Below are 25,037 nucleotides of genomic sequence, written 5' to 3'. Positions count from 1 at the left end.
CAGCAACAGACAGACTGACTGACTCCTTTGGCTTCCAAATTGAAAATGCTAGAAGTGCATTTTCCCTGGTAATTGCTGTGTATCTGAGTATTTTATCTAACATGAAGGTAAGAAAATTGCTTACTTAATTTGTACTGATGAAGTGAATATGAAAAGTGCAATGAAATATTAATTTATATGAAGAAATAGTTAGCTGAAAAAGTAATTGGACAGCATTGCAAGAAAGAAGAAAATTTAAAATCAAGCTTGCACAACAAAGCTGAAAAATCTGTGTGACATTTTCCTTTTATTTCTAAAGCTGACTAGTGTATAGATTGCAGAAACCTTGAACAACTGCATGATCTAAAAAGGAAGGAAAAAGTAGAAAAGTAAAGCAAATTTGCTTTTACTTCCTTGTTTTTTTTCAGGTGCTGAGAATTTTTCTGTTGCTGGAAGTTTCAGGCTTCTTTCCTATTCTTTCCAGGTGAATATTTGTTTAATAAAATACATGCTGAAAGTTAAGCATATATAATTGTGGTGTGTGATGTGAGGCAGGGTTTCAAGGGGTCATCAGGTATATTTCCTGGGAGAAATACACGCTGTTTGGTGTCAGCTCTGGCGTTGCCACCAGTGTCAACAACAGTGAGGCATTATGGTGTCCTTTAACTTCTACCCAGAGGAGTCAGCCATCCTTGGGGAAAAAGGGTACACAGTGGTGGTGTGAGGGAGGGCAACCCATGCCTGTGGAACACAGCACAGCTTACCCCAAGCCAGCCCCAGTCCCAGGGACAGGTTGCTCTCCCAAAATCTCCCATGGGAACTGGCAGTTTGTTTTGTTTCTGATCTTTAGGCTAGATGAATGTGTCTAGTTTCTTCTTTCCAATGGCCAGAAAGGCCAGGCTGGGACTGATTTAATTCTTACACATGAAAAGCAAATCCAGGCGGTTTTATACAAACCCCTAATTATTATTGAAGGTTTGCTTTGCCTTTTAGGAAAGTTTTGCACTCATGCTTATGGATGGAAATCCCTGATGATTTTCCTCTCTCTTTTCTTTTGTTTGTTGGTTTGTTGGGTTTTTTTTGGGGGGAGGTGGGGGGGGTGGGGGGGTGGGTTTTTTGTTGTTTGGTTTTTCTTTTGTTGTGTTTTGCTTGGGTTTTGTTTGTTTGTTTTTTAATGCAAAAACCAATACCGGAACAGCCCTTCTCCAATCCATTGCCGCTGGAATTCTTTTGGCCCTTGGTCCGAGTGCAATGGCTGTACTCAAAAACAGGTATAGATGGACACATCTTTTCTGTATTCAGAACCTCATTAGCATATACTTTTCCCCCCAGTAATTAAGAAGCCACTCTAACATTAAACCCCCAAATCAGATTCTCAGACAAAATCCCCAGCAGAACAAGAAGCTGAAGAGCAAAGAACTAAGAATATAAATCTTCCAGTCTGTCCCAATATGTTTTCTATCAAAGCTATGATGTTCATGTTATAAAATAATTTGTGCTCTTTTTATTTTGGTGATAGTTTCAAAAAGCTCAGCTGAGCTGTCGGGTTAACACAGATATTCCTCCATGGATGGTTTGTACCAATTCCACTGATTTTTCATTAGTGGCATCATGCCAAAGGAAGAAAATTTGGTTGCAAAGTGTTACCTTCAATGAAAATAAGTTGATGATTTTTCCACTGCAACTCTATAGATGTAGAAGACACTTGCGTTTGATTTTCCTTCTCATTTACTTTGGTGTTGCATCAATTAAGGAGGAATTAGTCAAAATTAAAGATGTGTGATGAGACAGTACTTACTTTTTTTAGAAACAAAAACTAGCCCACTGGATGTAAGATTTTATCATCTTGCTTAATGATGTTGTTTACCTTGACAATATTAAGAAATTCATATCAGGCATCGTTATTCCTATTAAAAATTTTTTAAAAACTCACTTAAATTTCTTAGCAGCTTTCTCTTGACTTCAGTTACATATTAGATTTTTGACTAAACCACGCATCAGGCTAAAGACATTAGAGACAAAAGTGTTGTCTTTCTATTAACTTGAGAGTTTGCTACCATATGGTGGTAATACCAGGAATGGCTGTTCTCAGAAAAAATAGTGAATGTCTAGAGTAGTAGCAGTGTCTTCACAGTAGCAAACTATTCCGGCTCTGCATTTGTATTTTCTAAGATATCCTTTGATTTGCATTCAGATTAGGAGACGGACAGTGGCAGTTTATGGCCAGTATGGGGGAAACCCCTGCTCTGGGCATACCATTGAAACAAGACCATGCACCCCCACAAGGGGATGCCCAACAGAAGATGGCTGTGGTGATCGGTTCAGGTGTTTCTCAGGTACCATCCAAGATAATTTTTAATATTTTCTACTTATGAAGTTAAGAAAATAACCTTGCTATCTTTCAAATTCAATAAATGGGTAATGTATTTGCAGTGTTCTTGATCTACAGATGATTTGACTTAGGTGAATGTTTCCTTTGTTTCCAGCCTTGACTATGCATGCTTTTACTTTAATCTGGAGTATTGCAGAGCATTGAAGATAATATGCTGTAGCCCTGGTACCCTCTCTAACTCATTCTGCCTTACTTGTTTGCCCCAGAGAACAGGTTTTTTTCATTATAAACAGGTAGTTGAGGAATGCAACCTTACATTGATGTCTTGCTGGTGTTCTAGGCTATTTACAAATATGAAATTACCTGGATCATGAAAACTAATGCTCCATAAAATGTATCCAAGCATCTCCCATTATCTTCACAGAGGAGCACATAATCTCGTAGGTAGATATTTATCAGAGAGGACCGTGATAAACACATTTTGGTGCTGCTAGGGAGACAATCACAGTTAATCACCAAAGGGATCTGGGTCAAAGGGTGAAAGCTTAGGAAGCAGATCTAGAAGTCAACTGTTTCACTGATATTTCATAAGCCTTGAATAGATATGGCTCTCTCGAGTGTGCTATGCACTATTTCTTTATGTCTACATTTAATACTTCATAAGCCCTCATGGGCACAGTCTGTTCATCATGGGAGTGAATATGCTAATTAATGTAGTAGATTAATAGGACATCTGCTTTTATTTTAGGTGATCTATTTTTAAACTAACAAATGCTTCTTTTTTCCATGCATGTTTGTCCTGATTTAGGTCAGTGCATTAGCAGATCCCTTGTGTGCAATGGCGATCAGGACTGTGAGGATGATGGTGCAGATGAAGATCAATGTGAAGAGAGGAAAACTGTGTGTGATATTGACAAAACACCTCTGAATTCAGAACTTACAGGAGCAGGGTAATGTTCTGTGCCAGGGTAATGTTCTGTACTGGTACCAAATGCACTTACATTTTGATGTATTTGCAAGCTCTGGGTGTACAGATAGATTTTCTGGGCTTATGGTAAAACATCCCATATGCAAAAGTGTTCAGTACAACTGCTTCCACCATGCCAGCAGTTCAGTGCAGGATGTACAGGTCCTTTGACCTTAAGCACTGAATAAAGCTTTTAGTGTTTCATTCCTGCCATTGAAAGACAGCTACTAATATATTAAATCAAATTTCAACTAGTAACCCATGATCTTCAGCATGGAAAAAATGAGCCAGCAATGTTTATTCTTTTTGTTCATTGCTGTTGAATTTAGCACTCTAGATTCAAATGGATTTCTGTTTCTACATCTAAACGGCAACCTGTCAAAATAATTGTTTTAAGTTTCTTTGGTGTTGATTTATTACTTGTTATGCTGCACCTCAGATATAATAACCCTCTCCCTCTCCAGCCTCATTTTGGAATGGATGCCTTGTTGTTCCTGTGTTGCAGTAATTGTTCAAACAATAAAACTTATAATCAGTTGAGATAGATATAAATGTCTTAATCTATGGAGATAATGTCATGTTAATTTTTGCTGACAAATCAAGACCAATATTTCCCTTCAATGCTGTAACATGCTATGCGTACTGCAGTTCTGCATGTATAAAAGTCTATCAGGTGATAACCCTGTGGTTAAATCAGCCTGTGATCATGACTTGCAGATACAGCACTCAGTTATAATAGCTCTGTAATTTTTGTCTCTGTCTTAATGACATATTTTTTCTTCTTGTAGCTTTGATATTATTACTGGTGAGACTAAGGGAAGAGTCATTCATACAAAAAGCTTTGGAGGGCAATGCAGAAAAGTCTTCAGTGGCGATAGGAGGGAATACTACAGGCTGAGTGAAAGTGTTCTTGCTTATAATTTTCAGGTATGTTTCCATTAAGATTAGCTTTGTATTTACAGTCAGCATTAAAACTGGGAGAATGATGCAAATCTTGCAGGGGCCTTTGGCAGGTATGCTTCCCTAAACACAGCTCACTGACACCTGTATCCTCTCTGCAGTTGCTTATTATTTTGAAATACAAATTGGTATGTATCTTGCTAAAATAAAAGGAAAAATAAAAGAGATTAATTTCTTAGATGTGATTTCTAAATCTCTCACAGTTAGACTGAATGTAAAGCTAATCTCCTTAGCATAAGCAGTGACCTGAATCACCCTAAGAAATCCTTTTGGAGGTGAAGTACAGGGCTTTGGCATGCTTTGTGTAGATCTTCCAGAAATGTTTTGTTTGAAGTCAGTCTCAGTGATTTGGTTTGCCTCACATTTATCAGAAGCATGCCAAACAATCCATACTGCATTTACTGCATAGCGTAAATACTTGAGATTATATATATATATATATATATATATATGAATGGATTTCCTTGCTTTTCCAATACTGTGCAGTACTTTTTATGAAATCTAAAATGGATTCAGCCTGAAAAACACATCAGCTTATTTTGCATCAGAAAGGCCTTGCTCTATTCTATATGTTATAGTTTTTTAATCCTACATGAAGTTCTTCATACAGATGTCTATCTTTCACCTTCTAGGTTAAAGTTGAAAATGATTTTAGTTATGAGTTTTTCAACAGCACCTGGTCTTATATGAAACACACAGAGAAGTATGAAAATTCAAATACAAGCAAACAGAAAATAAAAAACAAATACCAGCAGACAGAGAATAAAAATCTGCAAAAGGTATGTATAACTTGTCACTCTAGGTTAGTACTTTGCATAAATATTTTCATTATTTTACGTATGTCTTTTTGTAGTGAGATGAAAATGCTTGTTTTATAACACAAAGTGCATGACAGTAAATATACCATAAAATCTTTAAAAAGAGATCACTGGTTTGCTTATCAATCCAGAGGAGTTGGCTGTTGTTTCTACTTCCTCCCTATTACCTATTTAGTAGTAATTTATTTATTTATTTACTATCTGTTTTTCTCCCTATTTAAGGAACAAATCATTGCCATCTTCTCATAATTGATTTATCTTTTTGGGTTTTTTCAAGTGGTTTATTGTCCCCTTTTTTCTGCTACATCTTGGTCAGTATAGTGGAGCAAAAAGATTGAAATACTTCTGTGGTCAAAATTAACTTATTTTATAATGCATTTTCCATTAGCAGAACTCCATTAAGAGAGAAATCTGGTGTCTTTAGCAGCCAGAAGGTCATAGTGCTTATGCCTTTAACTTATTTTAAAAGAAGCATTAGATAAATAATTTCAGAGTAATTTTCAGTTATGAAGTCCAACCTCTATCTTAGAGAAAATAAAATCAAGTAACAAATGTATGCATTTTAGGGCCCCCAAGCAGGCACTAACAATGACATATTTTGAGACTCAGCATAACCAAGTTCAAAAGCAACTTTGAGAGTCTAAAGTGAACAGTATTGTACAGGCATATTGGATTTTATAATTAAGCAGCATCCTCGAAATGGCTAGAGCCCCTTACAACAAAAGCCTTACCTAGTCAAAACAGGGTGCAAAGAACAACTGTACTGCCTGTGGTTTGCTTTCAGACAAAGCTTGTTATCCTTCTTCTGCCAGGCTTCTGAAAGCTTTCTGGAAGCCACATTATCTTTGAAGAGTGAGATCTCACTTGTCCTTATGCTAGTTTTCAAGTACACAGGAGGAAAAGAAAGATGTTGCAGCAATTATAAGTAAAGGTCCAACCATATTTCAGGATTTCAGGGTGTTCTTTTTGCATTTACCGTGTTGCTGAGGCATATCTATAAAGCTGTTGGTTAGTTGCCAATAGAATGTGTGTGCCATCTGGCTATTAGGAGCCACTCTGATAGTCACATGGAGCATGACTGATGGCTTTTCCTTCCCCCAGAGTAAGCAGCTGATGGTTGTTGAGAACAGTGTGGAAGTTGCTCAGTTTATTAACAACCGCCCAGACTTTCTCACTCTTGCGGAGCCTTTCTGGAGGGAACTGTTCAACCTTCCAGTCGTCTACGAGTACAACATCTACCAAAGACTTATTGAACGTTTTGGGACACACTTCTTACACTCTGGGTCCCTAGGAGGACACTACAAAGTTATTTTTTATATGGATACTGACAAAATGAAAGCAGAAGGTAGAGTACTAGAGTGTTTGTTGCAGAAAGCAAAGTCAATAATCAAGAATAAAAACTTATATGTATGTTTTTCCAGCTAATGTCTAAAATCAAGTAACAGACTTCTGCTACATTCTACAGAAAATTACTACATTCTCTTCATTGTCAAAAGAAAGAAGACTAAAAAATGTGCCCAAATCACAGCATTTAATTCTAGATCCATGTTTGTGACCTGCAGTGCTCTGGGTATATGTATAAAAAATTATAGTCAGTTTAGGACCTCCTCAGGCTGAACTTGAATATAAATCTCAAACAATGTTAAAGTTTAAAGGTTACATGGAGATCAAGGTTGAGTAAAACTATGTAGAGCAGAAAAAATTACAGAGCAAACACCAAAATGGCACCTATAATGGTAATCAGTTGGAGCTGAGGTGAGAAAATAAATGATACTGTTAACTATTCCCAGATACACCTCACACCTCTGAGCATTCATCTCTAAGCTTTAGCAATATATGGATCTTCCCACAGCACACAAATACTAGTTAGTTACCTCCTAGTTAAGGTGTAGTAAACTAGGAGGTAACTAACTAGCATTTATGTTAGTGGGAAGATCCACACAGTGCTAAAGCTTATGGATGATAAGCTTTATGATCTCTCATAAAGAGAGATCATGACCTCTCTAGCCAGTGGAAAACTTGGAAATGAATCCAACACACTTTCTGTGTACAGTATTGTTAATGGATGGATTATCTGCAGGTGTCAGTATAACAGACTTGTACAAGTGTACCTCATCAGGCTGGAATGCACTCTTTGTGAAAAAGAAGAAGACTGAATGCACCAAACTGGATGAACTGCTACAGACTTCTTCAGGTAAATGTTCAGTGGTGACTCACACAGTTGTCATGTATCCATCTCTCATCTCATCCTAAATTGCTGTCAAAATGAGGAGCAGGTGTTGATAACTTTGATGAATTCTGTCCTAATATGCTAAACCCAGACATCAAGTGTCTGGTTTAAAAGGCTCTCTGGCACTTGTCAATTATTGCTAATGCTTTCCCAGAAAATAGCACTTTTCTGAACACCCAAAGTTAGAGCTGCCAAGACACAGCTCTGTGGAAAAACAGATACCACCTATATATGATCAGTGTAGGCACAGGTGGTTGAATTGCACCAGTGAGTCCTTTCACTACTTGCTAGCAGAGTTTTTGTGTGCATTGTTTCTGTTTCCATTTGTAAACATAGCAACGCCTACATTTTATCTATTTCCCATCCTGAAACTTCAGGAAGCACTGGCAATAAAATTAAAGGAGACCCTTACATAGAAGGAGGAAGCCCAGGTGCTGTTGCTGGCCTTAGTTATCTAGACCTGGATAATCCTGCTGGGAACAGTCGGATGTACACCTTGTGGGCTGCATCAGTGACAGACTATCCCAGTGTAATTAAAAAAAAGGTAAGGCTATTTTCCTGAAGCAGAGGTGAGTAGATGGGATCACCTCAAGGGGAGAAATTAGGAAGCTACAGCTGGTGATTAATCATGCCATGATCTACAGTCATTTTGTTTTCAGATCACTTTGTAAAAAAAAGGAAGTGCTCAGGAAGAAAATGCTGTGAAGCTAATATGATCAGGTGCATCACAAATCTAAGTCCATTCACAGGTCATTACCCGCCTTCAGTGACTTAAATGAAGTTCTGGTTAGGAATAGAGGGTCATGTTAGCATTGGAGAAAGACCCAATTTGAGATAGCCCCTTTCCCAAAATGCATATGGGCATGTCTGTGATGCTTCCACTTCACTTGCCAACTTTGGCATATTCCTTTTACTTCTCCTCCTTCACTTTGAATCCAGAAGTTTAGCATAACTGGAGATTCTCCAAGTCAGACACTTCAGAGCTGGCTATGGGCCTATTCACTGCTACCTTGTCTATGTTCCTTTTGGGAACCACCCACATATTCAAGAATGGTATAAGCCCCAAATATTTCTATTGGGAAGTTTTAGCTAAATGTAAAAGCATATAATATCAATTTAAAGGCAAAATAGTTTCAATTTCTGTTACCTTTGATCACTGCCCAATGAAATGCCATAGTGGGCTCTTTATTTTTTTTTTATGTCTTTATTTTTTTTTATGTCTTTATTTTTTATTTTTTATTTATATTCTCACATCAGGTGAGAATTCAAGAATCCAAGTTCATTGGTGGTCTGTGTTGTACTTTTATGTCAGCTGCATTCTCATAGCTCAAATATGTTTAAACATGACTGACATACCAGTAGCTTTAAAGGATGCTTTTGAGCAGGACTGGATTTTCCTAAATAGGCTAATATTAAATACTAAGATAAGATTTTAGCTAATTAGCAAATTAGAGCATCTAATGTGCTAACTCTCATGTGCAGAAGCAAATGTCACAAATTATTTTGTGTGATGAAATGTGCTTATAAACTCTTATATTACAGTAATAACTATTTAATATTAATGTTTTCCTACTGTGTGTAGCTAACACCATTATATGAGCTGGTAAAGGAAGTGCCCTGCTCCTCAGTCAAAAAGCACTACTTAAAACAAGCCATTGAAGAATATATGGCTGAAAATGATCCCTGCAAATGTCAGCCTTGCCAGAATGGTGGTGAGGCGGCCGTGGAAGGAACACAGTGTGTGTGTTACTGCAAGCCTTACACTTTTGGAGTGGCTTGTGAGCTGGGAGCCCTCGTGCAAGATCAGCCAGGTCAGCACTCTTTAAACCTGTGAGAATTTAGAAGTGGCAAAATGTGCTCTCCTGCTCCCAGAGTCTGTCTGTCCCACTGCACACCCCTGCAGTGGCTGCTGGGGTGAGACATCACTGCAAACAAACAGCATGGGGAGGGTTGTGCCAAGCCTGAGTCTTTGTTTGGCATGTATAAACAGTCCTTAGCAAAGAGCTGGTTTTGTTATTAGTGTTAAATACAGTGGACAATACTAACTGCTCAATGCAACCACCTATAAGTAAGTACATATCCTAAATTAATTATCAATGACCTAAAAAAATTTTCCATTTTAATTTTGTACTTAGTAGTAGCTGGTAGCTATATTTATGTTCTCTCAGGGACTGATAATACGTAGCCTCTGTGGAATAATACCTATGTCAAAGCTGGGTAAAGATGGAAGATTAGATTATTACAATCTGGAATTTTCTGTAAGGGCACAGTTGGAGCCATCACTAGCTTTGAGCAGCCTGTGCCTTTAAAACCTCTCAGAGAGAATGCTTTAAAGAGAGAGTGGTTTAAAGAGAGTAGTTTTCACATTAAACCAAACATTCCCACAGGCGTTGTTGATGGACACTGGAGCTGCTGGTCTTCCTGGAGTCCTTGTTCAGGGGGAAGGAAATCAAGGAGTAGAAGCTGTAACAACCCCTCTCCCCGTGGTGGTGGGAAGGCCTGCCTGGGAGAGCAGCATGAAAGCAAAGCGTGTGAAGATGAAGAGTTGCAGCATCTTCGGTAAGTAATAAAAAATACTTGGAGATAACTGCTGAAAGATTTAAAAATTTGTTTCAGAGGGGTGCATAAACTATTGAATTCAAGGAGATTATGTACTGAGCTTTAATATTTAAGTTGAAAGAAAATGAAATTCAGAAGCTGTGAATGTCATAGAAGATAAGGCTAGAAAATGGGGTAAGAGCCAGTAAACTTGACAGCATTCTATTTACCACTCTCTTGGATGGCCTGGCAGTGCCTGATTTCAATATAATCATGATGTAAATGTACGCATAATAGTCTTGAAAATGGGCTTCGCTGAGGAGTGTAGCATTTTGAAAGGAAAGAAAACTAAATTCAAACTAAACTGTACTTTTGTTTGCTTCACAGCTTGATTGAACCACACTGTTTTGATTTATCCATAAATCCTACAGAATTTTGTTCACCTCCTCCTCTCTTAGAAAATGGATTTGTTCAAGTGAGTTATTGCTATTGCTCTGTTACCTGTTCTATCCCTACCTGCGATGTCTTTTCTACAGTTAATATAGATGTTCTCTTGCAAATTTGTATTTCTCTTGGCAAGCTTAGTATCTGACCGAGTGAATAGCCACTCTTGCAGCATTTTTCACTGTCTGATGGTTACATGACAGTATCCAAAACTATTCAAACTAAAACTTAGATAAAACCAAAAAAGCCCCACCCTCAAAACCAGAACAAGATCTTTGTTTCTCTGGACCATGGTACCTATACTGAAAAGTCATCTACTTGTCCTTTATTCCATATATGTATTAAAAATTACTGAGCCACATGGATTACACATAAAATCACAACAAACTAGAGAGAAAAATGCTCAGTCATTCAGGAAGTCCATAACAAAATCATAAACAGATTTAAGGAATCTTCCCTCTGTAACTCACTATTCTGCTTTTTCTGGTGAAATGAAGACCTGGCAAGGTACTTGGCTCACCATAGCTTAGGCCTATTTTGACAAGGGGGACTAATTCCTCCCTTGGAGGAATGGATTATGCCTTCTTCATGTTATCAGGCTGTCCTAAGTCTCTTTGCTCAATAAACAGATAAAAGGATTAGTTCAAAATTCATTAGTTGCGTCTGCACAACTGCAACATACAGCAAGATCCGAAATCTTGCCCTCCTTCTTTTGCTAGTGATTTTTTTTTTTTGCAATGAATAGTTTTCTCCTACATTGATATTTTTGGTTCACAAACTAAAGGTAAAACCCTGCAATAGTCTCAGTTTTCCTAAGATCTCTCCTTAGAAGACAGTGCAATATAAAATGAGAAAAAAACTGTGTCTTCAAGTCCATGTTAACCTTTAGAAAGCTGATAACATGCCATCCTAAAAATTTGCAAAACCAGTGCAGTCACTATGATCTCCCCCCAGGCCAAAGCTGTTCAAGATCTTATCCTGCCCTGCTAACCTTTGATAACAGCCATATTTGGAGTTTGTTTATACACCATCAGGAGAGCACTGTTCCATACCTCTTTTGATCACATTTAGTGACTTGATAGCCAGGATTGCCCCCAATATTCCGGACTTTCTCATCACTGTGTTGTAGAGTAGCAATACTACTTCTCACTGTCTTCAGCTACTGCATTCCAGAATCAAAGAGTGCTGCTGGTAGTTCTTGTATTTTATATCCAAAATGTCACCTGTTCATTTTCTTTCAGAATGCTGAAAACTCATACCCAGTTGGGAAAAACATTGTTTATGCATGCAAACATGGATATTCTCTTGTTGGTGATCCTGTTGCTAAGTGTAGCAGTAATTTACAGTGGAAAGTTGGAGAGAGATATTGCCAGGGTATGTCTAACTGATTCTTGTTTTGAAATGCAACTCCATTTCTGAATTCCAATGGAACATCTGAGAGCATCAGCTTTCCAGCTACAATGAGGAGAAAAGACACACCTGTATTTCCCATTTCCCTAGATGTAATCAGGTCTAAATTGACTTCTAGTGTGAATCCAGATATTGTAATGCTGGATTAGAAACACACCCATAAAATCTAGTTTTAAGGCTATCTCTGTGTGTACCAGGACATGTTCTTCCAGGGTTCCATATGTGTGATATCCCTCTACTGGAAAGCTGTTGCCTAGTGGGAACTGTCAACAGAAACATGGATCCTAAGGAGAGGGAAGCCCTCATAAAGCTAGGGCTGCACCTGCAGGCAGTAGGAGAATATATTGTCTCTCTGTTCCTAGTTTTGCATGTTTGATTGGTGTGATGAGTTAATATCCTGATTGATACGTTTCTACAGGAAAGTCAGCTAACCTCACCATTCAATTTTTTATGGAATTTTGGAGAAAATAAAATACATGACTGTTTTATGCAATCCATTGATTTTCTGTGGCTGTCTCAAATGCCTCCATCCACAGAAACCGCTTGTCTCCTGCCTGAGCTGGAGGGGGGTTTGCAAGGAGAGCCATGGAAACCTGTGTACGAGATTGGTGAGAGAATAACTCTGTCTTGTCCACATGGCATGCACTTGGAAGGGGCACGCTCCATTTTGTGTGAGCCCAGCCTCAAGTGGTCTCCTGATGTGAAGACTATCCAGTGCAAGAGACCAGGTAAGCCACTGCAGTCCTCAAGTACAATGCAGGAGTTTCTTTCCAGCTAAGCTTTATGCAGTTTAGACATATAAAGAGCTATTGCTGAGATAGTGATAGAGAAGCCATACTTACATTAGCAGCAAGAAGCGCAGAAAGCCTGGGGGTGTGTTTTCTGTGGTCTGTTCAAACAAGATGCCTGAAGGCACTTCATTGAAGTTTCGTTAAGGTTTTTTCTTCCCACTCCTCTATTGCTATCGAGTGTTTTCACTAGCTATTTTAAGATATTGCCTGGGATTTATGCTGTCTATTTTGCCACCCAAATATATTTCACTTTTCACACATTGTATAACACTACCACCATATGAACTACACCTTAGAGTTTTTCTATCTGGAAGCTGTTCAGTGCACCAGAACCTCTTGTGAAAGAGGATGACAGGGCTGGGTGACTGCTTTTGCTGATCTGGCAGTCAGACAGCTGATACAAAGGAATTGGAAGCAATGGGAAAATGCTGCTTTAAGCTCATGCTGTTTAAGCTCTAGTTTGATATGGGCAGGTAGTGGCAGGAAGGGAAATAGGCTATAGCTTCAAGCAGCTCTAAGTCATCTTTTCCAGCTGTGGAAGACAGACAAAAATTTCTCTTGAGCACTGTTGTGATGCTGATCAGTGACACAGAGGCACCCAAGCAGCTTGTGCTTCCAGCATACGCCATCTTCACCTGAGGTCCTACATACTCACCTGGGGAGACCCTTGACTGGGGACAACAGGCACTGCTGCAGCAGACTAGGCACATATCCTACATTTTTTTCTGTCCTCTCCTTATCAGCCAATGCTGCTGACATTGCCTCAGCTGCAAAAAAAGGAAGGTGACAGTCAGGCTTAAACTTCAAAAGGCAGCAGTCCTGTGAGATTCCTGGTGTAAGTCATTTGCTGTCATAAACACATCAACAGAACGGTAGTGATTTCTGAAGGCATAGCTGTACATAAATGACTTGCTGCTGCTAAACTGCTGTTACCAGTTACTTAGGCTTAGCCTCAGTGACTGATTTTCATTTGGTTTTTGGTTTTTTGCTAACATCAGGTTCTCAAATTCCAGCAATAATTGGAAAGTTTCAAATGCTTCCATCAGAAAGAAAAACAGCTTGTGCTTGGCTGTATGGAAGCATTATATTAGAGAAAGAAAGAAAGAAAGAAAGAAAGAAAGAAAGAAAGAAAGAAAGAAAGAAAGAAAGAAAGAAAGAAAGAAAGAAAGAAAGAAAGAAAGAAAGAAAGAAAGAAAGAAAGAAAGAAAGAAAGAAAGAAAGAAAGAAAGAAAGAAAGAAAGAAAGAAAGAAAGAAAGAAAGAAAGAAAGAAAGAAAGAAAGAAAGAAAGAAAGAAAGAAAGAAAGAAAGAAAGAAAGAGAAAGAAAGAAAGAAAGAAAGAAAGAAAGAAAGAAAGAAAGAAAGAAAGAAAGAAAGGAAGGAAAGAAAGAAAGAAAAACAATTGGATTAATAACAGTTAAAAACTCAAGGAGTATGAGATAAGGGTAAAAATTATGAAGAAAAGTATTCACAGACACAATGGCATACATATCTTTGGATGGGAGTGCTTAGTCACTATGCAACCAGCTACCCAGGGGACAAAGAAAATGCAGTGATTTTTGGTGAAAATTTCCCCTCTGCAGGAAGACAGGGTTATGCTTGCTGTCTGTATCATAATGTGCTGAAATTCTTACTTTTTCTTTTCTTTTTTTTTTTCTTCTTCTCTGATAATTTTTCTGTTTTGCTTAGCAAGTCTTAATCTGTAAGGGAGCTATTTTTTTAGGAAAGGCAGTCTGTAGTACTAAATTTCCATGTTAGCAGACACGCAATCTGAAAAAAAAATCAGGATAAAACCTCCTTGGAAATTGTGTCCACATGGATTTAACAAAGTCCTGCTGTTAACATGCTACAGAAACCTACAAAGAAATGTTTAGCAAAATTTGGAGTACAACTCTCTACTTAAAGCATGGTACACCTGTGATCATGAAAATTTCCCAATAATTTCTATCATTTTTATTTTGAAAACAAACGGAGGATGGAACTTTTAATTTTCATTACCATCAGTGTATAAAGGTATTTGGGTTCACATAGGGTTTTGGATCCTTAGCTTTTCTAGTGAAGTCAATAATTCTGAAACCCAATGACAAAACTGTTCCCAGCTATGATTCAGCAGTGCTAAATTTAGCAGAAACAAATAACTGCTGCAGAAATGAGATGAATGTTTAAGTTTTAGTATAGTACCTGTCTCTTTCCATCTGGCTGGTGACCCATGGATAAATTACTGAACAGTAACTTTGCAAAGCGTGTCATATCTTTTTAATATTGTTGATTACTTCCCTGTAGTAGATACTTTTAATGACCATGTAGGATGTGACTTTATGTCATGACTATATAATTCAGTGCCTTTTAAACTCAACTGATAATTTCACAGCAGATCTTGTTTTTCTGACCCTTTACATTTGTGTGTTCTTCTACTTCAGTGCCCAGTGTGAAAACAGAAGTGACAGAGCCTAAATGTCAGCCATGGGAGAAAGTATATCAGTCACAATGTGTGTGCAAAATGCCCTATGAGTGTGGGTAAGTTCAGGCTTAATTTGGCAATTAGATTCTCGCTTCATTCAAGATCAATTACATTTCTTAAGTTTTCGGTCCATGACAGAGGAGAAAACTTTACTTATATGAGGAAAAGACATACTTGGTTTGCTTTACACCTCAATCAATGTCCTCTTCATCACTTACCTGCCTTGTTAGAACTGTCAGTGAGTTTTAGCAGTGCTAAAATTTGGTTGGATGACAGAAAGTGAAGGCATAATTTTTCTTGATCTGTGAAGCAAATGAAAAAAGATAAAATTATATTTTCAAGATTTAGAGGATTGAGGAAAAGTTACAACAGAGGCCCTTGGGACACAAACCATCAAAGCAAACGCTAGTGAAATAAAGCATATTTCTTTTCACTGCTGAGAGACTAGGGGGTTATGAAAGGCACAGTAATCTAATTCATCTCACATTTACACAGCAGTTTTCACAGACCAGTCATGTCACTTTTCCTGACTTCATAATTTGCAGATTAGAGTTTGCTGTTTCCTGTTTAATCTAAGCCTATATTCTGCAATAGGCAATGACGAAGAAATAATGTAAGGGAATGAGTAAGTCTCTCAATTCTTTGAGAGACACAAAAGGAAGAGAACAAAAATGGAGGAATAACAAGAAGACACCTGAGACCAAATAGCACTGATGAACAGATGTGCCAATGAGTTCAGCACTCCAGCATCTGGGCTGGTTTGCATAGACTGGATGATGTTTCCTATCAAGTCACTCCTATAAAGTGGTTGTGGGCTCTAGATATGAAATCTGGCCAGATTTATGTGACTGAGTGGAGTAGTTTGGAAGCTTCAGGATAACAGACCAAATGTGTCTTACCCATGTGTAATAAGAGGAAGAAACTGTGAAGATGTTTCAAGTGATTTCAAGGTAGAACTTTCAGTGGAGCATGGGTACTTCCCATAAGGCACATAGACCAAGAGTGCTCTCCATGATGATTCTGATTTTAAGACAAGATTAGTACTCTGAACATCTCAAAATTAAAATTGGTGAGCTTAGTTCAGATGCAGATCCACTGCATAGTTCCCTAGAGTCAGAGGCCATTGACCTGTGTGCAAAGGTAAGTGCCAGGTAATAACTCTGCAATCTAATGCTATTTCTATGCCTAAACACCTAAATGCTTCAAGTAATCCAGTCCTGCTCTTTTCTCTCAACAGTTATTTAAAAGGATCAGCAACTCCATTTCTGGTTTATGTATGTGTTGAGGTCAGTTACACAGAATACAGGGGAGTCAGACCTAGGGAAGGCCCTGGGCAGAGTCACAGTAACCTTGGCGGTTTAAATTAATTACATTTAGCTATGCATTGAAGCTTCATTTGTAATTAATCTACTACTTGCCTATTTCTATTTTTTTATAATTATGTTTAAAATGGCAAGAATATAGATAACAGTCATTTTTGTTACCTCATGCTATCATTTCACTGTCTTGAAATAATGCATCTGATGATAGAGGGATAAATCATCAGCTGTCAAAGCAGACTAATCTTTCAGCCTGTTATAAGGCCGTAGGAGTAAAGCATGTAAGCAGATCTTGGTCCGATCTTTCCTCAGAGAGCAGAATTAACTTCCTTTGTTTTGGCAGTGACTTTCAGCAGTAGCTGAACACACTGAAGAGTGTTTGGAGCAAGAAGAGTTCATGTGGTAATTCAGGAGCACCATGGTTTCAGACCTCTCCTCCATCCTTTCACTTTCCAAGAGACTAGCTACAGAGACTGCCCATAACAGCACAAAAACCCTAGAACAGGCTGGTAATTTGTCCCTCTTGGTGGGGTGCCTTAGGCTACATCTGTCCTCATCAGTGAGAGCAAGGCAATGATCCCTAGGCACCAGAGCAGCTAAATTGGTATAGCAATTCTTGGTAGACCTTTGACAAGAGCCAGTTCCTGTATAATTCCCAGGCACAGCTCAGGAGTGACCAGGATGAGAGACCATTCCAGTTCTGATGTAGTCCCCATCTTCTGGGGCAAAGAGGGGCACCAGCTACTCTGTGTAAATTGTCCCTACCACATGGAAGGAGCCAGACCATGGTGTTTTAATACAGGCAGGACCTCAGCTTCCAGTAGCTGAGACCTATCTGCACAGTGAAACATGAGATTTGATAATTTTGAAGTACTGTTCCCTCTTTTTTTTCTTCAAATTTGTTTGCAAAACATCTATGTCTCTCCTGAGAGTTCTTGGACTGTGTTACATTAAAATTTCTCATCTCAAATGTAATTCCAGGAAGTTAAAATCATTCCCAGCATGATGAATTTTTCACCAAAAGTTTCCTTCCTCCTATTGCAGGTGAAAGGTAGTGAAGGTAATTATGAACTTAACAGATATTATTTAATTTCTCACAATATGTGCTTTAGTAAAATATTGTTCTTATCCTTAACTTTATTTTTTCAGGTAAAAAATATTGAATTTCTCACATTCACTTTACACAAGGATTATTCCTTGTCTCTAAAAAATTTTTATTGCAATGATGTGATATTCTCAGCCTTGGAAAATATCCTGTCTCAGTAATGAGTGCAAATTATTAATTCCTCTTATGAGTGAAGATTCTCCATCCTTTTTCTTATGCATCCTAACATGTTGATTTCCACTGTCTTTCTTCTGCTGACCCAGCTGTAGCAAATATGTATATCACTCTCAAGACAGTATGAGGCATTGAACTCTACTGAGAGTTTGGCAGCATGATTCCTGAACTCCTTGGTTCAGACTTTGGCAGCTGGTTAAATCAGCTCCATTTCCTCTTTTAGGTGTTTCTAAAGTAGACAGATTAGTGCAGATGTCGGATCTTAATATTTTTAGGTAAATTAAGCTGCCTTTTCTGCAGATATTGAGATTTATCCCTTAGGCAAGTAAAGAAGACATCTGAACAATTTTAAAAATAATAAAAAAATTAATTACAGATTAAATACAATTGCTTCCCCTGGAACTCACTTTGTTCTTTAGGATGAAATATAAACAGGGATCTTTAGTTGTACTTCTGTCTGTAAAGATAACTCTCACATAAAAATCAGGTCTGTAAAGATAACTCTCACATAAAAATCTTAGAGACTGTGCAGCCAGATGACCAAACAGTACAATGCATACAAGTGCACCTGTTTCCTTTATCAGGTTCCTCCTGCTATATACCCCTTGGTCTGTTCTCTTGTGCCTCAGAATAAGAGGGTTAACCTCATTCTTTCTATTAACAAAAGAGGATTAAGGAAAATTCATGCAACAAACTTCACTAGGGATTTGGTAGCTGTCATTTTGACCCAACGCAGCAGTTAAGGGACCTCAACCTGTGTTTGAGGATGCTAACCTAAGTGGAAGATACAATATAGTTCATAAAAATATTTGGTCACAGGTAGATGCAGCAAACTTTTCAGGCTTAGCTAATGTACTCCATGCTATATTTTAAATACCCAAAAGATGCACTATGCTACAGGTATTTTAAAATTTTTGTAAAGCTAGCTCTTCTACAAGGCTTCAAAGTCATCTTTTTAAGAACAATTCCCAAAGCTTGGAGAAGGCTCTTTTCCTTAGTGCCTTACTTATAGATTAAAACCCACTTCCTAATTCACAGGAAAAAAAGAAAAAAAAAAAAAAAAGGAAAAGAGAAAGAGAAAGAAAAGTTATCTTAATGCCTGACCATTAAGTCAGCAAGGTTCGAGTTCTGGCATTCTTACTAGGCTTTTCTCTTCCCTTCTCCTACAGGCATTCCCCTTCCCTTCAGTGAGCCTCATGAAGCTCATTAGGGCCATTTTCTTGTACCTCATCAGCCTCTTCTTCCCACCAAGCACCTTTTTAGCTGAGGTTGATGTTCAGAACAGGCCTATTAGACACCAAAGTTTTCAGTGGAAGTGTTTGTTAGCTTAAAATGACGAGCTGTGCTGAAAATTAGGCTTTGGGTCTGAATTTCAAAGCTCTCCATCCCCTGGGAGCCTATCTCTGCTCTCTGGTACCCTGTGAAGTCCCTTCCCCATGGCTGTAAAGTGCATGCAGGAGAGCACAGGCATGCTCTGCTCCAGACAGTCACTCTTTTGTTCATTCCACACAAATACTGCTGATTGCATTGAGAACAAGTGGAGAAGCTAGGAGTTTGAGATTAAAACTCAGAAGTAATGGAAAGGGGTTTTTTCCTCCCCTCCTACACTTGGAACATGAAACACAAATAATGACAGCTTCTTGGAATTGAAGTAATGAAAGGGTTTTTTACTCTCCTCCTACACTTGGAGCATAAAACACAAATGGTGGCAAATTCCTGGAACTCTCCCCAAAGCAAATACCATTTAAGATTGCCCAAGAATTGTTATTACCATTTTTAAAAGCTCATTTATGTGTGTGTTAAAGTTCTACCTGCATTTCAAGAAATAAGCAATTTTTTTGGGTAATTTTTTTTCTTAAAATGTCTGTGGAGATGTATGTATATTTCCAGAAATATCTTTGGTTGATTATAAGGTATTATTTAGTAAAATCTGAGCATTTTAAAAGATAGCAGAATAAAAATCCTAAAGTATATTTGAACACCTTAAAATTAAGAAATACTTATAAAATATTATATGTGCATGTTTGTATATGTCATATAAGAAATGCTTTCTGTGTGTGTACTTACGTTCATGCATGTGTCATAAATTAGAGAATAATTGAGATCTGAAATACTTTTAACTAAGGTGTCTGTCTCTCTGCTGCTGAGGTCAATGGCAAAAAGATGGCAATATCCCTGTCCTTCAGATGGGACAGATCTTGACTCTGCTGAGCATACTGTAGAAAAGGAAAAAGTCTGGACTGTCTGTCTATGTCTTGAGTTCTTTGCTGTACTCTTAGGAAATACTTAAATGAACAGAGAAGTTGTAACTAGGCTCTGAATGTTTTCCAGTCTCTCATCTGTTTTTAAGTTACTAAGATAAAGCACATTTAAATAGTGCAATTCCTGCTTTTGTTTTCAGTCCTTCTCTGGACACTTGCGCTACTGATCAAAGAACCAAGAGAAACACACCTTTAACTGTTTGCAAGATGCATGCCTTGGAGTGCATGGGCAGAAAATACTCTCTGACTAATGCAGAAAACTGCAAAGTAGCCCCGGAATCTAAAATACCATGTGGATCCTGCCGTTCATGGGAAAAATGTAATGGTAAGCCTACTTAAAAACTGTAAGCAAAATTGTTCATATGCCCAAAAGGATATCTTTATTCCTACTTACACATTAGTAGTTGGGCAGTTGGTCTGTCCTGGTATGGCATCTGCAGTCCCTCCCAGAAGCACCAGGCACTGCTAAGCTGGCTCAAATCATTAGCCAAATCTTTGGTATCCAAACGTGGCAGGAGTCTCCACCACAGAAAGAGAACCCTGCAGGATATTGTAAAAAAAATGTACTATGCACAGGAAAAGCTTATTTCTAGTCCCTGTTAAGTGAATCATCATTTTGGTCTACTTTGTCCTCTGGGTGAAACCCCTGCTGCATTTTTTCACTGTATCTATCTGTTCAGATTCCTTAAAACAGCAATTGCAGGAACCCTTGCTGCCCATGGGAGTAACCAATCCTCTCCTGAAATTTGCCAAGCAGTCTCCCCAGCAGGATCCTGTGGTTAGAAATTAAAAGTCTTATTGTATGCTAGCTGGGAAAGCCAGTTACTGTTGTAGGTTTGTACAGTTTGTTTGCTGTCTATCCCCAGTTTCTCGTATGATGATTAAAGGTGAGGTCTCTTCCCTCAGAGGAAGTAGATCTTGTTTTTTGTAATCAGTCTGCAGTGGAAGTTTTCAAATCCCTGATTTATTTTCCCTGAGTGTTCTATGCTGCATTGCATTTAATGAAGGTTGCCAGGAATGGAAATATGAACTAATAAATTAGGGTTTTAGAAGTGCCCAAGCTAAAGGCATGGTTATTGTCATAATTTGAAAAGAAAAAGGATTACTAGATAGGAATTAATCTGTTTTGTCTAGCAGGGTTGAACAGACAAAAATAATAACAACAACAAAGTCAAAACTGTCTGTAGCTTCAGCAAAGACAAACACAGGCAAAAAATTGCATACAACACCAAAAAAAAAGGCACATTTATGGAAAATAAATATCAGGTGGAATCTTCTTACCTGAATGTCACTGATATAGCTACACACATTTATTTATAGGAGTAGATCCTTTGATCTTCATGAAACTGTCTGTATGAAAATATAGATACCAGTTGTAAGGGTTTGCATGATCAGTTTGTTAGTGTCCAAAGACAGATCTCTCATTTTAAAAGTTGTCTATGCTCTAGAGTAGTAGATACATGGACCAAGTTCTTTTAAGTAACTTCTTGTTACTTACAAGAAGTAACATCAGAGAAAGATTTGAGTACAGCATCTGAGACAGCTTGAGTAAGTTTTTCTCACAAGCATGATCAGCCTCTCCAAGCAGAGGAAGCCCCAGCAGTACACAATTTGTTTCCATTTCTAGTTTTTTCACTGAGCCTGAATATCAGCTAATGGTATTGAAAGAATTAGGGAATTAGGTTAAGGAAAGAACGACAGGAAGCTTGGTTGGAAGGGACCAGTAGTCCAACCCCCTTGCAATCACCCAGGATGACTTCAACTGAACCAGGTTGCTTAGAGCCCTGTCCAACATGGTCTTGAATGTTTCCAGGGTGGGCCTTAGCCATCCCTCAGGCCACACTGATCCTGTGTTTCACCACCTTCATCCTATAAAATTTCTTCTTTGTATCTAGTCTGAATAATGGTCTCCTTTAGATTAAACCCATTATCCCTTGTCCTAGCATTGCAGTCCCTATTAAAATGTCTGTCCCTATCTTTCTTATAAGCCCCCTTTAGGTACTGGAAGGTGCTATAAGGTCTCCCCAAAGCCCTGTCTTTTCCAGGCTGAACAATGGCAAGTCTCTCAGCCAGTCTGTGTAGGAGAGGTGCTCCAGCCCTCTGATAATTTTTATGGTTGCCTCTGATCCTGTTCCAACAGGTCCATGTCTTTCTTGTGAAAGCTGACCACCCTCCAGAAAATTGCTTTCAGTCTTACAGATTTCCTAGAAACGTTTTAGTCTGGGTTTTTTTTTTGGTAACTTGGTTTCTATCCTGAGTGTTTTTCCTCTGTGCTTTTGCTTAGTGCCATCCAACACCTGTGTTTGTGATGAAGATGGGCTGTGTGAGGAGGGAGGTGCCCAGGTCTGTGCTGAAGTGAGTGGCTCTGCTGCCCGTCGGACCATGACCGAGTGCGAGGTTGGGCTGCTCAGATGCCGGGGGGAGACTGTCACCCTTGTCAGCATAAGGCCCTGTGACACTCAGAGTAAATAATATATGTTACGCTTTATTTTGCTTATTGCTGGAGGATATGTCAAAATGTGTCAGCTCTTGGTCAGGACATACTTTGAACCTTGCTCTGCCAAATGTAAGCTCTGCTGTGAAATCCATCACAGCTGATGAGCCTGTGCATCTGGTCAGCTCTGAATCAAGGCCTGAGGCTCTTTGTTAGACCGAGATGCACTTGCCACAACTGCTAACAACAGAGCTCTTGCTTAGGCACCAGCCTTTCCACTGGCAGATTTACTTTGTATTTCCATCAGAATTAAAAAGTATTGCTGAAGTGAGATTGCCAAAGTAGCTACTTTAGTGATGGATTACTATGTCTGTCAATATGTTTTTCTTAAAGCCATACAAACATATGCTTGCAATGAGTAGATTTAGATTAGCAAAACATACAGACTAAGCTTTACAGAGTAAGTGGTATGATCCTTCTCTTTTAATAAAGAAGCTTCTTTCCACCATATGCTACTCAGTTGAGCAAACAGTCTGCACAGAACTGAACATGTTGTTGAGCCTGATGCACTTAAACTTTAAACAATGTGCATTAATAGTAAAACCATATTAAAGTAATGAGAATACATCTATGATTTCAGCTTCTCATGCACAGAACCACTTCATGAAAACTTACCATTCTACATTGTCATTATTAATATTATTATTGTAATGAGCTACACCTGTAAGCACAGGTAACTCAGTTACATTTGTCACATGCATTTATGTTCATGCCAAGGCTAGTTTCTTTACAGACAGTTGCACAAAGAGGCCTTCTGCCTTAGCAAAACTTTCTCAAAGGCAACTATGAGAGAAAATACATCTTTACAGCAATGAAGATGTTCTGCATGCAGTCCCCTCGGAGATACCACTGGAAAATCTTCAAAGATTATTCCTGAATAAAAGAAGTCTCCTACACTCTTTTCTTACAGAGCTAAGCATTCTCTCTGGCATAGTCAGACCATGACAACTTTGCTTACATATTTCAAGTCCATTCAGGTATCCATGCTGGCAGTCCCATCCCTTCTGACTATTCTTGGATGCAAACAAGGCTAAAGGGCTGGATAGGAAGTGGATGTTCAACCAAGGGCAGTACTATCAGCATGTATGATATCTATGTACACTTTCAAAGAAACAGATTTTATTTCTTACTATCAGTAATATAGTAAGATTAAACATCTCTCTTGTTTATCATGTTTCTACCAGTAGTTTCCGTGCATAAACCTTACCATCAGCTGGATAAAGCTTTGCTTTCTTTAATGCTGTCAATAAAGAGTAAGCCAGAACAGGATTGGCCTTCCTTGGAGACTCTCTATTGTGGAACCATCCATGTTGGAGGGGAAGGTTGCCACACACTAACTTAAAGGACCTCCTGGCCTTTATAATCTTTTCCAGCTGTCTGGAAAATAACATCAGGTTGTGGGTTTTGGTTATTTTTTCTTCTTGAACAAATAATAAATTTTTGTGAATAGCATACAAATGAAAATGAGTAGAATAAAATCCAAATAAATTTAGTCAGCTATTTTGTCTTTATAATTTGCTCTGGAGTAGTAAGTAATGGTTTGTAGAGCACCCAAATGTTTGCTTACTTGATTACTCTCAAGTCTCTTGTCCACAATTTCTAACCTTTTTCTTGTGGCATTTGGCACAACATGAGATTGGACCATGAGTCTACTGGGTAGCAATAGCTTCTATATCTGCTCAAGGCGAGAAAAAAAATCACCTGGAAATTTCCTGATAGATAGCACAGAGATATAGTGACTTGGTGATTCATGTCTTCAAACATAGGGAAAGGTGGAAAACCAGCACAGCGCCTCAAGAAACATTGAGAATTCCTGTTTCAAAAAACAATAAAGTTGCCAGATAATCATCTCGATACATCAGCAGGAACAGCTCTCCATGTCCATAAAATAAATTAGTCTGAGATAAGGCAGCCAAAATATTAATGAAGGCTGCATTTCAGATGCTTCATGCGGTCCATGACATCTCACTGTTTATCTGACCCATCTGAATACTTTTTCTTTCTCCTTTTTCTTTCTAATTACCCACTTTATCTTTCCTCCTCCTACTTCTAAGCCCAGTCAGCTCCTTCTCTGTGGGCTCCTCACAGACACATTTCCTCCTCCTGCTAGACTGAAGGTGTCCAGCAAGGATCTGCTCTCCTTCCTACTGTGGTACCACATTCCTTTCCCTGCCTGACTTGTTATTTCCCTGACACATCAGGGGCATTTCAGTTCCATCACCCCTCCTGAAAACCTGAATAGATCTTACAGCATTTTAGAATAGATATTATGGGCTTTTATTTGTTTGTTTTTAACCAGCTAGCTGGCTGCCCAATGTTGCATGAGAGGGAAAGTAAGATGAATTGGTAGAAGTTTTCTTCAAAGGAATATGACTATTCAATGAAAGAAAAACAGGTTCATGTTTTGTTTTGGACACTGTCCAGTCACACAGTCTGTCCAGTGACACAGTCATTCCTATGGTATGCATGTCTGCTGGCCACACTTTGTCCCTTTCAGTACAAAATCATCTCCAGTTACTGTGGTCCACCATACTGATATTAAACTGACAAATAAATGTAGGACATTTTTTCTCAGGAAGAAACCAAAATTGGATGAATGAGTGTTAGATGAGGGGAACAACAGGGGTTGTTCCATGGTTCCATGGAAATAATAAGCTTAGCAAAATTACCTGGCAGAGAGTGGTAAACCCCTTTGTTTTACCTGAATTAAATGACCATGCATTTTCCCTATGACCATGTATCTGGATACTTGGGAG

General features: G+C 38.5%; 1 protein-coding gene across 1 annotated transcript; it reads left to right on the top strand.

The window, feature by feature from the left end:
- Window positions 1-23,725, top strand: C7 (complement C7). Its single transcript, XM_054652172.2, has 18 exons — window positions 1-107; window positions 408-463; window positions 1,178-1,250; window positions 2,174-2,315; window positions 3,120-3,261; window positions 4,067-4,205; window positions 4,871-5,017; window positions 6,158-6,401; window positions 7,137-7,250; window positions 7,664-7,830; window positions 8,869-9,097; window positions 9,674-9,845; window positions 10,212-10,299; window positions 11,510-11,642; window positions 12,215-12,406; window positions 14,888-14,984; window positions 19,928-20,112; window positions 22,072-23,725. The coding sequence occupies exons 1-18, from the start codon at window positions 102-104 to the stop codon at window positions 22,257-22,259; spliced, it is 2,514 nt and encodes an 837-aa protein (XP_054508147.2). The 5' UTR covers window positions 1-101; the 3' UTR covers window positions 22,260-23,725.
- The last annotated feature ends 1,312 nt before the right edge of the window (window positions 23,726-25,037 follow it).

This window comes from Agelaius phoeniceus, chromosome Z (genome assembly GCF_051311805.1).
Source record: "Agelaius phoeniceus isolate bAgePho1 chromosome Z, bAgePho1.hap1, whole genome shotgun sequence".
Classification (NCBI taxonomy): domain Eukaryota; kingdom Metazoa; phylum Chordata; class Aves; order Passeriformes; family Icteridae; genus Agelaius; species Agelaius phoeniceus.
This window is presented reverse-complemented; position numbering and strand designations above follow the sequence as displayed.